Genomic DNA, 18,198 nt, shown 5'->3' on the forward strand with positions numbered 1-18,198 from the left:
CTGCAGCCCCTGCAGAAAGTCAACCCTTGCAGGCTTAGTGTTCACAGGGGCTGCTGCCCAGGGGGATGATGGAGGGAACCCATCAGGTTCTACCCAAGGCTCTTGGGCTCAGAGGCCTAGGCTGTCCCCATCAGGGTCTGGGGGGAGATGGTGGTCAAAGTGGTGGGGGTGGTTTGACTCAGGCGGCATATCCTTGCTTCATTCAGTTAAGCTGGCTTGCTTGCCCAGTGGGAGGCAGTTGATTGGCAGTTGGTGGGGCTGGCTGCCCCCTTCTCCATAGGAGCTGCCCACCTGCAGATGGCTTCAAGGGCTGGGCTAGAAGCCGGACCAGTGGGGGGGGGTGGGCTGCCACTCCCAGGGCTCAAATGAGATTGGTAAAGCACTTAGCGCAGTGCCACAGCAGATACAATAAATATTTGTTCCCTGTCCTTCCCCAAGTTTATCTGTTTGTCCGTGGCAGCTGGTCAGCAGTGGCTGCTGATAAGGTTAGTGTCTCCTCCTCAAAGATTTCTTCCCTCCCCGACAGCTGCAGGGGCTGGCCTGCAAACAGGTTGGCGGGGGAGGGAGGGGTACAAATAGAGTTATTTACACATATATAAGTACAGGATTTATTAACCGGAGCTCGCAGTGAGGGGGGTGAGGGTGTTAACCTCTGGGGGGAGGGGGGTCAGAAAAGGTTTCCCTCAGCAACTGGTCCTCGTTTTGAACCTCGAAGGGCGTTGGAGGCTTCCAGAGGCAGTGGTGGGAGGGAGAGCTCCAGGCACGGGGACAGCCTGTGCAGAGATGGAATGCGGAGTCGGGAGCAGCCAGTAGGCCGGCGTGACTGGTGTTCAGTGTGTGGTGGGCAGAGCTGGCTAATGCGAAACCAGCCTCTGAAGGCAGGCGTGACCCAGATGGCAAAGGGTTTTCGAAAATCCCCAGCAGCCCGGGTTCACTTCCTCATCCCCACCGCAGTGGGGAGATAGGTTCCAAGCGGGAAACAAAGAGGGCTTTAACTTTTTTGTGCCAGTGGAGCTGGCCCGGCCCCTCCCGGTCACGCCTGGGGCCAGGACACCAGGAGCCCACCAGAGGCCGCGTGGGGCAAGGGGGCACGCCGTGCTGTGGGGCTGGGAGCTGTCCATCCGAGCATCTTTCAGCTCCGCTGACGGGCGGCCGCGGGAGGCGGGCTCGGTGGGTCGCGGAGCAGAGGGGGACCCACGTCACGTGCCCCCCCACCCCCCCGCGGCTCGGGCCGAGGGAGGCCGCAGTCTCTGCAGCTCGGCCTCCGCCACCTTGTCCCCGCTGTCCTTGGCCGGCCCGCCCGGGGGCACGGTGCCCTCCGGCCCCGGCGGGGCACACAGGTGAGCCGAAGCTGCGGCTGCGGGCTCCTAGGAGGAAGTGCCCGAGTCCCGGGGCGGGGACGACAGCCAGGTGAGTGCTCTGGGGGGCGGCACGGGGCCGCAGCCTGGGGCTCTGACTTCGGGGTCCTGGAGGTTCCTGGAGGTTCCTGGAGGTTCCTGGAGGTTCCTGGAGGTTCCTGGAGGCTGGGGCGGCGGGATCAGCGGGGCGGGCGTGGAGGGTGGGCTGCAGGCACCCTGCCAGAGAGGGGTACGAGCTGCTCCCCACCCCCACCACCCCTGCGCTAGCTCCCTCCACCCAGGAGGGGCGGAGCGCAGCCTGGGCTGAGCAGCCCGGGGGGGGGGGGGGGGGGGGGGGGGGGGGGGGGGGAGCCTGGCCTGGCTCCCTCATCCCCCGCGGTGTCTGGCTCCAGACCCCGCCTCTGCTGCGACGTGGGCTCCTTTCCAGGTGCGCCTCCCGCCCAGATCTGCTCCATCCCGGCTCCAGCATCCACGCCTCCCTCCGACTTGGCCCCTTGGACCCGAATCCAGCCATGGCCCGAGGCGACGCCCCAGAGGACGGGTGAGCCCAGGCACGGGGCGCAGGGGGCGGACACCCCGGGGAAAGACCGAAAGCACCCAACCCGGGGCGGGGAGGTAGGGAGCGGACTACAACCCCCATCAGCCCCGCGCCCTGGGCTGCCCAGGCCAGCGTCGAGGGAATGCTGGCAGTTGTAGTTCACACTCTCACCGAGGGGGGTGGGGGACGCTGCGGGTTTCTGACTCCCCCCTCCCCCATCCACCCCGGTCTCCACAGCTACCACCTGGTCGGGACCAGCTTCTTTATTCTTGGTTTGGGGACCTTGCTGCCCTGGAACTTCTTTATCACTGCCATTCCGGTAAGAGTAACCGCCTAACGGACAGACAGACGGACAAGGCCAAGAGAGGAGGCCAGGACGGGTGGGGGGGGGCGGATCTCAGAGACCTCGAGGAGGTGGGATGTGGGTTATGCTTCTGTATTCATATTCATGACATCGTAGATTTAGGGCTGGCAAGGGACCTCAGAGACCATCCATGCAAACCGTCCCATTTTACAGCAAGGAAAACTAAGGCCCATGGAGGATAGAGACTCGTCCAGGATCACACTGATAGAAAGCTCCTAATCCTCAGTCTACCAGCTCCGAAGGACTGGATGCTTTCCCTCTACACCACACCGTGGGCCTGGGCTTTTCTGGTTCTTTAAGCCCTTCTGGGATTCTTTTAGGCTCTGGTCATGTTGTGACTGAGGTCTGGCTTCTGGCTGCAGATTGGCTAGGGTCAGCATCTGGTCATTCCCGAGACTTTATACAGGAGGTGACCCTGGCTTCCTTCTCTATCCCCTCTCAGTACTTTCAGGCTCGGCTGGCCGTGGTCAATGTCACAGGGGAGCCCTCCGATACCAATGTTACAAGCCCTGGGGATGCATTTAACTTCAACAACTGGATGACCCTCCTGTCCCAGCTTCCTCTACTACTCTTCACTCTCCTCAACTCTTTCCTTTACCAGTGGTGAGGTCCACTTCCCCACCCCATGTACACTTACTCCTTGACTTTGCCCCAGCTATGTCCCTTTAGCCATTGCCCCCTCAGCCACGATCCTTAAAGACAGCTACATAAGGTCTCCTCCGTCAGCTCCACCCAGTCACGAACACTGCTTCTCGGCCACTTCCTTATCCTCTCCAAAGCTGGCTCTTTCTTAGTGGCACCCAGACGAGAGTAGGGGCCACAGCTGTTTCTGGTCACGCACAGCATCCCAGAGATGGTGCGCATCCTGGGCAGCCTCCTGGGCATTCTGATGCTCTTCATCCTGACTGCCGCCCTGGTCAAAGTGGACATGAGCCCTGAGCTCTTCTTCTCTATCACCATGGCCTCCATCTGGTTCATCAATTGTGAGTGACGTGTGCTGTTTGGGCCCTCACCACTGAAGCCCTGCCTCCCCTCGGGGATTCCCCAGCCCAGGTCTGGAGGTGGGACAGATTAAGATAGTCCTGCAATCATGAAACATCAGAGCTAGAGAGCACAGAACGAAGATAATGTCAGAACTTGGAGGGTCATTAGAATATGGAACATCAGAGCTGGGAGCATCCTTAGGACCTAGAACCAAACCTAGAATGTCAGGGTTGGGAGGGGACATAGAGCATAGAATACCAGGCTTTGGGAGATAACTTTGAACATAGAACAGGGAATGCCAGAGCTTGGATAGTCCTTAGAACAAAGAACCTAGAATTTCAGAGCCAAGATGGACTTTAGAACCTGAAATCAAACCTAGAATGGCAGCACTGGAAGGAACCTTAGAACATAGAACCAAACCTAGAATGTCAGGACTGGGAGGGATCTTAGAATGTCAGAGGTGGGGGGGAACATAGAACATAGAGTGCCAGATCTGGGATGGTCCTTAGAACCTTGAATTTCAGAGCTGTGCTGGGATCTTTCATTTAAAGAGGGAGACACTGATTTTTCATCCCCATTTCCTAGAGGAGGAAAAGTGAATTCCTGAAGGTTCTAAGACCTGGGCAGACACTCCTGGGTCACCTTGAAAAGAGAATCTGGGCAGCTACTTCTGTCCTGTGCAGAGAGAATTACCCAGTTTACAAAGGACTTTGAACCCTGGCCACAGGACCCCTCCCAGGAGAACAGGAGCTCACCCCCAGGCTCTTGGCCATGCCAGCCTCTCCCCTTGCCAGGGCACTCACTGCTCTGCTCCCTCAGGGGCAATGCCCAGTGGGGACCACGGTTTGGCTTTCCCCTCAGCTTTCTGCGCCATCCTCCAGGGCAGCCTCTTTGGGCAGCTGGGGGCCATGCCCCCTACCTACAGCACTCTTTTCCTCAGTGGCCAAGGCTTAGCAGGGACCTTTGCTGCTCTTGCCATGCTGATGTCCATGGCCAGTGAGTGTGGGCACAAAGCTGGGCTCTGGTTGGGGAAGAGGCTGGATTTTGGGGAGGGAGAGTTGGAGACAGGGCTAGAACTCCTGGGTTCGGAGTAGTGGGTGGAGAAAATGCAACAGGGTGAGAGTTGGGTTGGCTGGGAGCTGGGAGTCTTGGGAGCCAGGGGCTGGGGCCAGAGCTCTGCAAGTCTCTAGGATGGGAGCAGAGTTCCTCAGAGAGCCAGGGGCTGGGAGCCAGGCTGCCTGGGCTGGGCTCTCAGTTCTCATTCCCATTGTAGGTGGAGTGGATGCCCAGACCTCTGCCCTCGGGTACTTTATCACCCCGTGCGTGGGAATCCTTGTCTCCATTGCCTGTTATCTGTCCCTGTCACACTTGGTGAGCCACCATACCAGTCCAGGCCCTCTCCTGGAAGCCTGGGAAGCCGCACCCTTGGGCCAACTGCAGCTTAGTTACATCCTGACCTGGGGGGCCGAGGGCAGGGCAGGGAAATCAAGCCTGGCCTCTCTTGCTCTGAGGAGGGGCTGCAGGGGCTCTGGCTTGGGGGGTCCAGAGCAGGTGCAGTCAGGAAGTGGGGATCCCCTCCCCCCAGCAGCATGCCTTCTCTTGAAGTAGGGTGAGCCCCTGTTTAGTTACACAAAGTAAAGCGGGAAGCAGGCCCTGCATTTCTGGTTTCTGGACCAGCCAGAGCGACCCTCCCGTACCTACTCATTCCCTTTTCCTTTGGTCTTTCACACTTAATGGGAGACTGGGGTACAGCAGAAAGAATCCTGGTTTTAGAGTTAGGGACCTGGGTTCAAATCTCCCTTCTGGAACTTACTTATTGTGTGACCTTGGATGGCCAAGTCCCTTCACTTCCTGGCCTTAGTTTCCCCTCTTAAATGGAGAGGGCTGGAATCCACGACCTCTGGGTCCTCTCCTGGCCCAGCTCTATGATCCTGTTGTTTTAGGTCATGCCCTCTCTAGACATTTCTCCACTCTGAGCCTCAGTTTCTTCCTTGGCCTCTCATGGCTCGAAGCTGGCTCCCAGCTCTAGGGCCTAGCTCGACCCAATGAGAAGACTGGTTTTTGGAGCTGTCTCCTGGGGCATGGGTCCCTAGGTTACTCCCAGCGTGGAGTGGAGTCTCAGTGCCTCATGCCCTTCACAAAGGCCTGGTCGGCTCTGTGTTGCTACAGGAGTTTGCCCGCTACTACCTGGACAAGAAGGCACCCCCCCCGCAGGCCTATGAGTTGGAGACCAGGGCCGAGCTGCTCCAAGCTGGTGAGCCAGGCACGGTTGAGGATGGCCCGGGGAGGTGGGAGTGGGGGACAGGAGGGCCCTCTCAGCCCGGAAGGTTGCCTTCCCAGCCCGCTGTGTACCTCTCAGCTACCTGGGAATGCCTGGGATGCTTAGAGGAAAGAGCTCTGACCCTGGACTCAGGAGCCCCGGAGATGCAATTACTGGCTGTGTGAGCCTTCATCCCTCCGAGCCTCAGTGGCCGCCTCTGTGAAATGGAGTTAATAAGAATCTCATCCCTGCCTCCCTCAGGGGGTGCTTAAGAGGCCTATCATTATGAATATAATAATATTATTGTTACAGTAATATAAACGATGCAATATTAATAACTATATAACATTAATTATATGAAATTAATACATGAATAATATAGTCTAATTCTTGTAATTTATTATTACTCGTACTCATTTGGCCCTCATCACCCCCTGTCTGCTGTCCTGGGTTATCCTTTCATGCATAAATCCTCTTTTCTCAGCTATATTTTGAGGGGAGGGGAAGGTTCCCCTCTTACGTCTCCAAGAGGCAAACAATACTGTGTGATGTTCCGGTTTAGATGTCCCTAGGCACTTCCAAAGCACCTCCCCCAAAGTGGCTTGGAATGCCCCAACTGTTGCTGCTATGTTGGAATTCTGCCCTGAGGCTTACTTACTAGCTGTAAGTAAGTGACCCTGGACCAGTCATTTAACCTCTCTCAGACTCAGTCTCCTCATCTGTAAAATGGAGAATATAATAGCATCTGCCTCACCGAGCTGTTAAGAGGCTCAAAGGCTACATATGTAAAAAGACTTTGCAAAGCTTTATATCAGGGCAGGATACTATTGTTATTCATCCTCCACTGATCCATGGGATAGAAACTTTGGGCTCAGGGACCTCCCATACCATAGAGTCTAACCCTCTAATTTAAAAGATGAGGAAATTAGGGCCTAGAGAGTTTAAGTGACTTGCCCAAGGTCAAACATCAAGGTAGAGGCACTTGAACCCAGATCTTCTGAGTTGAACTATATCCCCAAGCAAAGAACACAAGCTGGATGAGGCAGGAGGAACGGTGAGGGGCCCATTGTTGGGACCATTGTGGTAGCCTGTGCTGGAGGCCACGGGCCTGAACTGCAGGAGGGAAAGGGAGACAAGATACAAGAGAGGTACGAAAGTACCCACGCTGACAGGACGCTGGTGCCTTCAGCACAAGCGGGAAAGTTTGGGGAAAGGGGACTGGGGAGGGAAGCGGCGAGTTCAGTTTGGAATGAGTCCGAGAGGTCTCTGGGACATCCTCTTTGTAATGTCCGTCGGCCAGCTGGTGATGTGGGACTGGCGGCCTGGAAGACACCTTTCCGGCTATGCTCCTAAGAGCTGGCCTTCTTTGCCTGTGCCGCAGAGTCTGGCCAGACCCACGGCTGGAAGGGCGTGTGCTGACTGATGCTTTGGCCCGACTCCCCTCCTCTTCCCCAGATGAGAAGAATGGTTTTGCTGGGAGTCCCCAGAAGGCTCGGCTGGCCCTGGAGCTGGAGCTGGAGCCAGAGAAGGAGCCCAAGCCTGGGAAGGCTTCAGTCCTCCTTGTCCTCAGAAAGGTTTGCTCCACACCCCCACCTGAGAGGAGGAGCCTCTGGGACTTCTGCTCCCCCTCCCCTTTCCTTAGCCGGGTCTGGCTTGACCTAAGGCTCCCAGGTGGCTCTGGCCTGTCCCTACCTGGCCTTCCTCCCCGAGTGGGTGGCTGTGGGTGGGGGTGGGGGCGGGGGCTCTGCCGCCTCCCCTCCCCGCCCTCCAGACCCAGACTCTCCTGCTTTGCAGATCTGGGTGATGGCTCTGTGTATCGTGCTGGTGTTCACCGTCACCCTGTCTGTCTTCCCGGCCATTACTGCCATGGTGACCAGCTCCAGGGGCCCTGGAAAGTGGAGTGAGTGTCAGGGCGACAGCTGAGGCCAGGGAGGAGACCTCCAGTGGGTGAAGAGGGCACACAGCTGGGGACCAGGGCAGGCAGGGAGAGCCAGTCTCAAAACCTGGGGCAAGGGTCTGGAAACAAGGTTGGGTCCACAGAAGCGGCGAGGCAGAGCTGCCTAGTGGGCAGAGGGTTGGCCCAGAGTCTGGAAGGTCTGGGTTCCAGTCCCAGACACCAGCTGGGTGACCCTGTCCAAGTCATTCCCCTGCCTGGGCCTCAGTTTGCTCATCTGTCAAATGGAAGTTCCCTTCTATCCTTGGATCTGGGATTCCCTGAACTGTGAGACTTGAGAGGCTGGGTGAGGCCCTTCCTTTCCTCTGAGCCTCTGGGCCTTCCTCTCCCCTCCTCAGGCCAGTTCTTTAACCCCATCTGCTGTTTTCTGCTCTTCAATACCATGGACTGGTTGGGAAGAAGTATGACCTCCTACTTCCTGTGGGTGAGCATCCCAGGCCCATGGGGGGGGAGAGGGCAAAAGACCTTGGGCTGACAATCCCCCCTCCAAAGTTGTCTGGGAATCAAGTGGGACCTTCCACTCTCTGTCTCCCCACCTGCAAAGTGAGGGGCTTGGCCTTGATCATCCCAGAGAGCCCAACATCTCTGTGCCTTTCCTCTGGGATTCCAGTGCTTGTGCCCCAGAGAAGGCCTGGCGGGAGGTGTCTGGGCTGGGACGATGGCGGTGACGAAGGGCGCGCTCTGCTACTCTTGGCCCCCAGCCGGACCAGGATGGCCGCCTGTTGCCGCTGCTGGCCTGCCTGCGTTTCCTGTTTGTTCCCCTCTTCATGCTGTGCCACGTGCCCGAGCGGTCCCACCTGCCGGTCCTCTTCCCGCAGGACGCCTGCTTCATCACTTTCATGCTGCTTTTTGCACTCTCCAATGGCTACCTGGTGTCTCTCACCATGTGCCTGGCGCCCAGGTGAGCGTGGGGATACGGGGAGATGGCAGAGTAGGGAAAAGGTCCTCACTGGGCACTCCTCCAGTGGAGAGGCAAGATGGTCCAGTGGAAAGGCTGCTGGACTTGGAAGGCTGTCAGGGCTGAGTTTGGGTCCCAGCCCTGTCATGAACTAGCTAGATGACTTTGGGAAAGGTCCTTAACCCCCCTGGGCCACTGTTTCCTCATCTGTAAAATGGGGCGGCTTAGACTAGGTGATTCCTGAGGGCCTTTCCATATGTAGCATGAGGAAGTTCTTGCTGGTGAGCACACCTTTGAGGAGGGGGCAGCACCAGCCTCCCTGAGGTCAAGGTGCACTTAGCCAAATCCTGCTAGCCTCACTTGTGGGGAGGCCTGCCTTTGGGAAGGTTGCCTTAGGGGCCTGCTGGTTGAAAGGCAAGCAGCCTGGCTCATGTCCAGGGCCTAGCTTTCAGGGAGAGGGCTAAGAAATGGACCTGACCCCAGGACAGAGGAGACACAAGAGATTGTCCAACTCCACTTGGCAAACAGAGGAATGAGTGACCCTGAGTGAACAGCTAGGAGCATTTCCTCAGAGGCCTGAAGGCATCATATGCCCCAGAATGCCAGAGCTAGACAGGACCCAGAGCATCAGGCATAGAAGAGAGCCTGGGGCTCCGTGCTGTCCACCTCCACTGGAGGGAAGGCTAGTGCTTGGTCTGGGGAGATACTGGGAGCCTGGGGCCCCGGAGCCAAGGAACGCCCGTGGGTGGGGAGTGCAGGGAGCTGGGCCCCTCTTCTAACAGCTGATCTCCCCCTCCTTTGCAGGCAGGTCCTGCCCCATGAGAGTGAAGTGGCTGGAGCTCTGATGACTTTCTTCCTGGCCCTAGGGCTCTCCTTCGGGGCCTCTCTCTCCTTCCTCTTCAAATCTCTGCTGTGAGACAGCCCCATTTCCTTCCTTGCCCTGTGTGGATGGGGCTGGGAGCCTTCCAGGGGCTGTGAGGTTTGGGACTTGGGAGAGGAGAGGGCTGAGAATGTGCAACAGGTCCTAGATGGGTGACTGAGGAACAACCAGGCTGTGAGGACAGGCAGACTCTGGGGGATCTCAACACCTGCCCTCCACACCTGACGGATTCTTGGGAGGGCGCTGTTACCAGCCAGCAGCCTCCCTCTCCTGCCTGCCAAGGAAGGGCTGTCACTTGGCAGACTTTTAATAGGCTGTTAAGGGGGATGAAAGGCCCCCAGCTTTTCCTGGTCCTGGGCAACCCTCCAATAGCTCTCAAAAGGGGCTATCTTCCTGGTGGTTTAGGTGCTGACCTGCTCTGGAGGCAGGAGGATGGACCAGGTGACCTGGGGATGCTGGAGGGTTCTGTTGGGGAGCCCCTTACCTTGGCCATTGTTAGACATTCCATTGTAGGGAGCTCCTAGGCTACGCCCTGGGGGAAGTTGGGAATTTCACTGGGGATCCTTCCTTTGGTAAAGTGAGCCTGTAGGTAGAGAGGGGAGGAAGTAATACCACGTTTTGCCCTGAATACCTTCCTCTCTCAAACAAGTATTATAGTGAGGTCTATGCCCAGGGTGAGCCCCACTTGCTGCTGCTGTGAGCTGTTAGGGACTGGTGCAGCCACCGCCTCCAACCCTGAGCTCAGGGTGGGATCTGAGGCCCCACTTTGGGGTTCCAGGGCCTGCTCCAGGAAGTCCTCATTGCTCCATCACTCCTGGGGTGGGGAAAAGCAGGGAAGGGAAGGGGTAACTCAGTGAGCAAGACTTAAGGGCCTCCTGTGTGCCAGGCCCTGTGCTGGGCCCAGAGCCTGTCCTCAAGGAGCTTCTATTCTGCAGGGAAAGATAAGCACAGATTGGGAACCGAGTGCCAGACACTGGTAGGGATGGAGCTTTGCCAGCTACTCAGGGAAAAAGCAGCCATGATTGTCCAGAAGCCCCGTCGCCCACCAGGGTTGCTTCGCTCTGGTCGCTGCCTCCCCGGCCCCGGGACCTGGGGAAGCTCCTGGAAGTCAGTCAGGCCTTCTAGCTGGTGCTGTCACGCCTGCCAGAACCTGTTCCCGGTTTCTGCAGGAAGCGCCTGACCTCTGACAGGCTGCAGCCTGAGAAGTCAGCCCCTGAGCAGGAGCCCGACGCAAGCCCTCTTACACTTACACAGAGAGCTTGTACCTTCTACTTCCAAGGCACTTCTGCCAACGTCTCAGAACAGTCTCTCTACTACTGGGTGAGGCAGGCATTGTCCCCATCTGGCAGATGAAGAAACTGTAGTTCAGAATGGGTATGGGAGGAAAATGGGGAGTCCAGTTCCTCAGAGAGCAGCATCCCATTCAGTTAGCAAACATTTATCAAACACCTAGTGTATGCATAAAGGAGACACAAAGTTTAAAGAAAACAAGTCCCTGCACTTGGGGTTTTACAGTCCCGTTGGGGGAATTAAGACAAGCACAGATAACTATTATGCACTTAAGTGCCTACCATGTGCTAGGCACTGCGTGAGGGGCTGAGAACACAAAGAGAAAAATGAGACCGTCTCTCCCTGTCTGTTGGGGTAAACAGCATGTTCACAGATAACACAGGATATATGCAAGATGAAGCAAGTGCCAGCGCATCAGAGATGGCTAAAGTGTTGGCTAGGCTGGGCAGCTGGGGATCAGGCAGGACCCTGGACAGGGGCGTTGGCACCTAATAGAATAGAAAGGTGAGGAAGGCCAGCTAAGAAGGGATGACCAGATCCACGCATAGGGAAGAGTAGACTAGGAAGCCCTGGCACAGCAGGAGCTGGGCTCTTTCCCATGTGCTCGCTGCCGGGGGCCCACCCAGCTCCTGCCCTCAGGGAACTCACAATCTAGAAGGAAAGTGGGATCCCCTCACCAGCATCTCCAACACGGCAGTGGTTAGGAGGCACCTGTGCTTGGTGCTCCACACCGGGGACTGCAAGCATAGGATCTGCCCTCCAGGAAACCAGAACAGTAACAGACATGAAGGACAAAGCAGAGAAGGAAGGAGAGGTGGAGGGCCCTGGCTCCATCAGAAAAGTAGTTCTAACAGTGTGGACACAAGGGTCCGGGGGTCAGTCTGGGAATGGTGGGCTCAGTCATCTGGAAGGGAAGGCCACAGTTGGGGTGGAAGCTTGGAGGCTGAGGGAGGCTCTCTGGGAGGCCAGGGGAATGGAACACACCAAGGGAGGGGGAATTTTAGCTTTTAGCCTCGAACAAGTGATGTCCCTCTCTGGTCCTCAGTTTACCCACAAACGAGAAAAGGCAGCTTGGAATTGTGATTGGAAAGTCCATACCCCAGGCTGGGCTTCCTCCCTCCTTTTCCCCCAGGGAGCCCCAGGTCAGCTACCCCAGCACTTCCGGAGAGAAATGATGTTTGGTGTGGGGAATAAATGGTTTACGTTTTACATCACGTCTGGCTACTCGTACCTCTTCTTGGACATGGCTGCCCCACTCCTTGGCGCAGCCTCTGGCCCTGGGCTTGAGCCTGGTTCTGCCCAGTCAAGGCCCGGTATCCAACACCCAATGCCTTCAACATGGGCTAAATTGATTCTCAGCTAGACTTCCCTCGAGGAGTCCCCTCTGGGCAAAGAAAGCAGACAGAGAGGAAGGAAATGGTGGCCCACCCTTACCAGGCTTAAGGAAGTCTGCTGGGTCTGTTGTAAGCCAGGGGCCTTGTGGGGGAGGTTGGCTTGGATCTCGCTGTCTCGTCTCACCGCAGGGAGGATCTCGGGCTTAAGCGGGGTTAAGCGGGGTTAAGCGGGGTTAAGCGGGGCCTCACCAGGCCAAGGCAGACGCCAGCCCTTCTGACCTGGAGGCTGGTCCTGGGAAATTCAAATAGGGCAAGGAAAAGCACAAAATGAAGCCCCAAGGTGGTGCTGGTGCAGTGGACAGAAGGCTGGACTGCAGGCTTTGAATCCCACGGCAGACACTTGAATGAATGACAGCATTGATTAAGCACTTGTAGGTGCCAAGCACCCTGCTAAGCCCGACTAAGAAGGCAGACTGCCTGCCCTCAAGGAGCTTCCATTCCAGCCGGAGAGACAACACATGTGGACAGATGGATGGAAAGGTCCCATGGTCCTCATGGGGCAGCAGCAGGGCAGACGGTCAGGGCTCTTCTTTCATCTCATTTCCATTGTTTCTGAGGTTGAACATTTGACACTGGGCTCGAAGCATCACTGTTCCCCCGGCTCTTGGGTGCAGTCCTGGGCTGTCCTCGTCAGGGTCTGAAAGGAAACACGGTCACAATGATGGTGGGGGGAGGGGCTGACGGGTCCATGCTGCATCCTGTCTCTGCTTCAGAGGGTATGGCTGCTTCCCATACTGGCTGTGTGACCTTGGGCAAGTCACTTAAATTCTGAACCCAAGGTTCCTCATTTATAAAATGTGAGAGTTAGAGCAGATGGCCTCTGTGGGCCCCTACTAGCTGTGGGGCTCACGGGTAGGGAACCTGCAGCCTCGGGGCCACACGTGGCCTTCTAGGTCCTTGGGCGAGGCCTTCTAACTGAGTCCAAGTTTTACAGAAAAAACCGCTTTTATGAAGGGGATTTGTTCTAGAGAGTTTGGATTCAGTCAGAGGGCCGCACTTGAGGACCTAGAGGACCACATGTGGGCCCACCCTGGGACTCCAGGATCAATAAGACACTGTTCATGGGTCTTTCTTTGTGACCTTTGGCTGGGGCAGAGAGGGGAGCCGTAAATGACAGCAAATAAAAAGGCGGCAATAGGACTTTGGGGCCGCTAGGGGGCGCCACAGCACACAGAGCGCTGGGCCGGAGTCAGCAAGACTCTTCCTGAATTCAAATGTGACCTCAGACACTAACTAGCTGGGTGATCCTGGGCGAGTCACCGAACTCGTTTGCCTCAGTTTCTTCATCTGCAAAATGGGGATAATAATAGCACCTACTTCACAGGGTTGTCAGAATCAAACATGAAAACATCTGTGAAGAACTTTGCCCAAGTGAAGATGCTAATAAATGCTGGCTGCCCCTATTCTGGGGGGGGGGGCCTCTTGTATTCAGCTCTGCTGGCAGGGACTTGACATTGTCTCTGGCTGGCCTTGAGGTCCAAGGAATTCATGAGCTCCCCTTCTTTTGCTCAGTTCCTCGGCCATGAATGTGCACCTACCAAAGGTTTGTCATTGGCTTCAGGGGAGACAGACTCCCACCCCAAAGATGAGCACTGGGGGTCAGATCTTCCTTGGGGGTCGAACCCAGGACCTGGGGCCCCAGCTTCAGGCACTGGGCACAAAGCCGCCTTGAGGCTCCATGAGTGGACAAGCATTAATTAAGCACCTACTGTGTGCCAGGCACCCGGGCTGCAGAAACCAAAAAATGGAGCCCTCCCTGCTCCCAAAAAGTGTTACATTCTTACTAAGGGAGAGAGAACACGTGTGTACATGTATGTCTATGCAGATTACATATACAGGGAGTTTGGGGGAGGCTAAGAGTTGGGGAAGAGTTTTGGGGAAGAAAGTTGTGCTGCGTCTGGAAAGCAGTGGGTGAGTTTGTGAGCTTCAGTTTTCTTATCTGCAAAGGGGGACGACCTCTAAGTTCCCTTCTAGCTCTAAATTTATGTGCCTCTGTGTGTGTGTGAATGTGTGAGTGTGTGAATGTATATATGAGTGTGTGTGTGAATGTGTGAGCGTATGTGAATGTATATATGAGTGTGTGTGTGAATGTATTGTGTGTGTGAATGTGAATATGTGAGTGTGTGTGTGAATGTGTGTGTGTGAATGGGTGAGTGTGAGTGTGTGAATGTATTGTGTGTGTGAATGTGAATATGTATGACTGTGAGTGTATGTGTGAGTGTGTGTGTGTGTTTTGTACCCCCACTCGACTGGAAGCTCCACGAGGGCAGGAGGCCCGACTTAATCCAACCTTGCCTCCCCCTGGCCATGGCAGGGCTCTGCCCACTCAGCGCCCATCGGTATTGGCAGAATTAAAAGCCGACCCCCAGCCCCCAGCCCAAGCCCCTCCTGCAGACCTTGGGGGCTGGGGGTGGCCACGGAGGCAAGGACAGGAGGGCCACGAGGTGGACGGGGACCAGCAGCCACCAGCCACTCATTTGCACCCTTCCTGGGTCCTCCTTTCTCTGGGCTCGGGTCAAACAGGAACCAAAAGGCGGGGAGGCGCTGCGGCGCCCCTCACTCCTTCCCCCAGAGCCCCTGCCAAGCGAGGGGTTTCCGGGGGACCCGAGGAGGAAAATGAGTGCGGGGCGGGCGTAAAAGATAAACGACGAGGATGGGATTCGAACCCACGCGTGCAGAGCACAATGGATTAGCAGTCCATCGCCTTAACCACTCGGCCACCTCGTCCCGCCGCGCGCTCGTTCCACCGCGCAGCCCCTTGTCCCTGCGCCCGGCGGCGGCGCGCGCTGCCTCCTCCTCCCCCTGGCCGGGCCAGACGCGAGGAGGGGCGACGGAGCAGGGGCTCCGGGGACGGACCTGCCACCTCGCCCCGCGCGCCCAAGCTCGCGTTTTCTTTTCAAAGTGGGGCCTCCAGCCTGCCCCGCCCGGGCTCCCGAGCCACCGAGCGGGCCCCCAGGAAACGTCCTGCCCGCCGCAGGCCGCTGCGGGCACGTCCCTCCCCCCACGGAAGGATTGCCGCGGGGGTGCAAAAGAGGGGGGAACCGGCAAACGGGGCGCAGGTGTCAGAGGGTGTCCTTCCGCGTGCACATTTGTTTGCATCGCGCACACTGTGTACTCCCTCCCTCCTTAGTGGAGTGGACATTCCCCCCGAAAAGTGGGTTTGCAGATGTCTTGTCCCCTTCCTTGCATTCCCAGGGCAGCCGGGGGACTTTGTGACAGGGAGAGCACGCTGCCTGAGGTACTGACTGGGAGCTGCAAGCATGGCAGCTTTTCCCTCCTCAGTACTCGCTGCGACCACGATTGCTTCCTCCCTCGCTTTCTTTTTTGAAGGGAGGAAGGCACGGGGCACTTTTGCAAGCCCATCACTCTGTGCGTCGTCCCCCTCCAGAAATGTTGCATTTGCAAACAAGGCAGAGAGCCCCCTCCCTCTCGTTCCTATTAGAATCGGGGCATCTACACGCTCACTGTACGTGTACGTCTAGGTATCTGTGCGCCAGAGCCGCCGCAGCAGCAGACGCAGCCGCAGCCGGGCTCGCCGCGGGGGGCGCGCGGCGGCGCGGCGCGTGGCTGCAGTGCGTCCTCCTGCTGGGCAGAGGGCGAGCGCGCGCTCCCCGGCCGCTCCGCAGTGCCCGGCCCGCCGCCGCCGCAGTAGCAGGGACGGCGGCAGCAGCAGCGTCCGCGCCGCGCTCCGCTCCGCCCGGCTCGGCCTCCCTCCTCGCCGCCTCGCCTCCGGCCCTCCCCGGGGCCCCGGCCGGCCCGGGCGGCGCGCGATGCCCAACCCGCTGGCAGTGGCGGCGGCGGCGGCGGGCGGCGGGCACGCGGCGGCCCGCTGCTCGGCCTACAAGCTGGCGCTGGCGGCGCTGCTGGCCGTGGCGCTGCTGCAGTTCGTCTACCTGTCGCTGCTGGCCGGGCTGCACGGCCGCGAGCAGCGGCGCCGCTACGGGCAGCTCTTCCCCGGCGGGGCGGCCCTGGGCGCCAGCCTGCAGCGCCGCGCCGCCGAGAGCGCCAAGGAGCAGCTGCGGGCCGTGCTGGCCGCCGGCGGCGCCCTGGACGCCAGCGGCGACTACCGCGTGTACCGGCACGTGCTGGGGGACCCCTCGCGCCGGCCGCGCGACGCCCTGCTGCTCGCCACGCACGCCAGCCTCAGCAACCTGGGCCACGTGGGCACGCTGCTGGAGCGCTGGGCCGGGCCCCTGGCCGTGGCCGTGTTCGCGGCGCGGCCGGACGAGGCGCAGCTGGCCACGGTGCTGACCTACGCGCTGGGCGCGCTCTGCACGCAGGCCGTGCGCGACCGCCTCACCATGCACCTGGTGTGCCCGGCGCGCACCGAGGCCGCCGTGCCCGACCCCCGAGAGCCGGGCGAGTTCGCTCGCATCAGCAGCTGCAGCGACGTGTTCACGAGCATGGGCGCCCGAAGCCGCTCCGGCCGCAACTACGCGCTGGCCACCAACGTCTCCTACCCCAACAACCTGCTTCGAAACGTGGCCCGAGAGGGCGCCGGCCATGCCCTCGTCGTGGACGTGGACATGGTGCCCAGCGATGGGCTTTGGACCGGCCTGCTGGAGCTGCTGGCCCTGGGCGAGGGCAGGGCCGGCCGGGCGCTGGTGGTGCCGGCCTTCGAGATCCGCCAGGGAGTCCGGGTCCCCCGCACCAAGATCGAGCTGATGCGTTTCCTTAAGATGGGACATGTGCGCCCATTCTATGCCCAGCTGTGCCCCCGATGCCAGGCCCCCACCAACTACTCTCGATGGCTCACCCTGCCCCCCGGGGGACCCCTGCGCCCTGCCTACCGGGTGACCTGGCAGGACCCCTGGGAGCCCTTCTACGTGGCAGGAGGCGCGGTGCCCTCCTACGATGAGAGGTTTCGGCAGTACGGCTTCAACCGCATCAGCCAGGTGCCAGGGCCTCTCTCCCGGGGGTGAGGGGGAAGGGGCCTGAAGAAAGGTGTCCGGTAAGAGCTGGGGGGGGGGGGGGCGGGGCCAGTGCCAGTTGAACCCTTTCCCCTCTCCCTTCCCTCGCAGGCCTGTGAGCTCCACGTGGCAGGGTACGAGTTTGAGGTGCTGAATGATGCTTTCCTGGTCCACAAGGGCTTCAAGATGCCAGGGGATTTCCACCCCCAGAAGGAGGCGGAGAATCAACAGAACAAAATCCTCTTCCGCCAGTTCAAACAGGAGTTAAAGATGAAGTACCCAGACTCTCCGAGGAGATGCTGAGCCGCTGACCCGCCTAGGGAGCAGCCTCCAAAGGCAGGGCTGGGCAGGTTTCCCCTCAAGCCTGTGGGAGGCAAGCCGGGCTAACCCAGCCCTTCACCCTGGGGTGGGCCTTTTTTAGGTGGGTGATGAGCACTGATGTGACCAAGCCACGAGGTAAGCTTCCGTGGGGGTGGGGGACAGGAAGGGATTTGGAAAGGGAGTGGGGACTTTGGGGGAAGAAATAAGCTTCTGTTCGGGAAGCCTGAATCATGGTTCAGAGACAGTCACCAAAAGTCCTTCATTCTTCTCATTCTGCATATCCCTAGGTCCCTGCCCTTTGTCTCCACCGCTTATCTTGGGCCACTCTCCTCCCCTCTCTGGGCCTCAGTTTCCCCATCAGTAAAATGAGAGAGTTGGACCAGATGACCAAGGTCCCTTTCACCTCCGAATCTGATGCTTAGGAGTCCTGGACGCCAGCCCCAACACTGCCTCGGACTTGCTGTGTGACCCTTGAGCATAAATCCCTTCCTCTCTCTGAGTCTCAGTTTACATGTCTGTAAAAGGAGAGAACTGGACTAGGTGACCTGTTCCAGCTCAAAGGTTTGGCATCTGGGACTGGCCCAGCCCTGGGAATCAGGATGGATGGGGAAAGAGCCCCTTTGGTGAGAGGAAACCCCCATCCCAAATAGGTACAGAGCCAGGAACTTTGACTTGAATCATAATATGCCAATAAACCAGTGTTCACGTGGACCATCGTGTCTCGGTGTTGTTCCCTTCTACCATCCGCATGAAGGTTCGAAGTCATGACAGACCCCAGGTCTGAGCAAATCACTTTGGAGCCTCAGTTTCCTCATCTGTTAAACGGCACTAATAATTATGTGTGGAGTATTTTATCTTGCCGGGTTATTGTGAGGCCCAGAAGAGAGAACAGCTTTACGAGGTGTCTTGTGTTACTGTGGGAATGTTTCTTTACTGTGTCCCTTCCCCCCTAGGAACCTTGGTTTCCCCCTCTGTACAAAGCCAGTCTACAATACCCTTAGAGGGCGGTGGGAATGGCAGCTGCTCTAGCCGGTTTGCCCGGAGCGC

At 58.2% G+C, this 18,198-nt stretch overlaps 2 protein-coding genes and 1 non-coding gene across 6 annotated transcripts; 2 read left to right on the plus strand and 1 right to left on the minus strand.

Annotated features, from left to right (window-relative positions):
- Nucleotides 1–1,330: 1,330 nt before the first annotated feature.
- Nucleotides 1,331–11,740, plus strand: SLC29A2 (solute carrier family 29 member 2). Of its 3 annotated transcripts, none has more exons than XM_027856300.1 (13): nucleotides 1,331–1,410; nucleotides 1,786–1,899; nucleotides 2,134–2,215; nucleotides 2,703–2,863; nucleotides 3,104–3,243; nucleotides 4,106–4,240; nucleotides 4,518–4,615; nucleotides 5,414–5,498; nucleotides 6,960–7,078; nucleotides 7,299–7,404; nucleotides 7,797–7,882; nucleotides 8,160–8,359; nucleotides 9,161–11,740. In XM_027856300.1, the coding sequence occupies exons 2-13, from the start codon at nucleotides 1,871–1,873 to the stop codon at nucleotides 9,270–9,272; spliced, it is 1,353 nt and encodes a 450-aa protein (XP_027712101.1). In that variant the 5' UTR covers nucleotides 1,331–1,410; nucleotides 1,786–1,870; the 3' UTR covers nucleotides 9,273–11,740. The 3 variants fall into 3 exon arrangements, with proteins under 3 accessions (XP_027712101.1, XP_027712100.1, XP_027712102.1); XM_027856299.1 differs by having other exon boundaries at nucleotides 1,365–1,410; nucleotides 1,751–1,899; XM_027856301.1 differs by lacking the exon at nucleotides 4,106–4,240 and having other exon boundaries at nucleotides 1,365–1,410; nucleotides 1,751–1,899.
- Nucleotides 11,741–14,565: 2,825 nt separating this feature from the next.
- Nucleotides 14,566–14,647, minus strand: TRNAS-GCU. The gene has a single exon. It is a non-coding gene; the product is annotated as a tRNA-Ser (tRNA).
- A 1,043-nt stretch (nucleotides 14,648–15,690) lies between these two features.
- B4GAT1 (beta-1,4-glucuronyltransferase 1) lies at nucleotides 15,691–17,862 on the plus strand. 2 transcript variants are annotated; one of them, XR_003568586.1, is made up of 3 exons: nucleotides 15,691–16,815; nucleotides 16,942–17,286; nucleotides 17,439–17,862. XR_003568586.1 is itself a non-coding variant. In XM_027856176.1 (3 exons), the coding sequence occupies exons 1-2, from the start codon at nucleotides 15,691–15,693 to the stop codon at nucleotides 17,131–17,133; spliced, it is 1,317 nt and encodes a 438-aa protein (XP_027711977.1). In that variant the 3' UTR covers nucleotides 17,134–17,166; nucleotides 17,439–17,862. The 2 variants fall into 2 exon arrangements, 1 of the variants encoding a protein (XP_027711977.1); XM_027856176.1 differs by having other exon boundaries at nucleotides 16,942–17,166.
- The last annotated feature ends 336 nt before the right edge of the window (nucleotides 17,863–18,198 follow it).

Source organism: Vombatus ursinus, unplaced genomic scaffold (assembly GCF_900497805.2).
Source record: "Vombatus ursinus unplaced genomic scaffold, bare-nosed wombat genome assembly UNPS02011369.1, whole genome shotgun sequence".
In the NCBI taxonomy this organism is placed as follows: Eukaryota; Metazoa; Chordata; class Mammalia; order Diprotodontia; family Vombatidae; genus Vombatus; species Vombatus ursinus.

Coding starts and splice junctions, on each gene's coding strand:
- B4GAT1 (XM_027856176.1), top strand. CDS start 15,691: ATGCCCAACCCGCTGGCAGTGGCGGCGGCGGCGGCGGGCGGCGGGCAC. Junction 16,816..16,941: donor GCTTCAACCGCATCAGCCAG/GTGCCAGGGCCT, acceptor CTTCCCTCGCAG/GCCTGTGAGCTCCACGTGGC.
- SLC29A2 (XM_027856300.1), top strand. CDS start 1,871: ATGGCCCGAGGCGACGCCCCAGAGGACGG. Junction 4,241..4,517: donor CATGCTGATGTCCATGGCCA/GTGAGTGTGGGC, acceptor TTCCCATTGTAG/GTGGAGTGGATGCCCAGACC. Junction 7,405..7,796: donor CAGGGGCCCTGGAAAGTGGA/GTGAGTGTCAGG, acceptor TCCCCTCCTCAG/GCCAGTTCTTTAACCCCATC.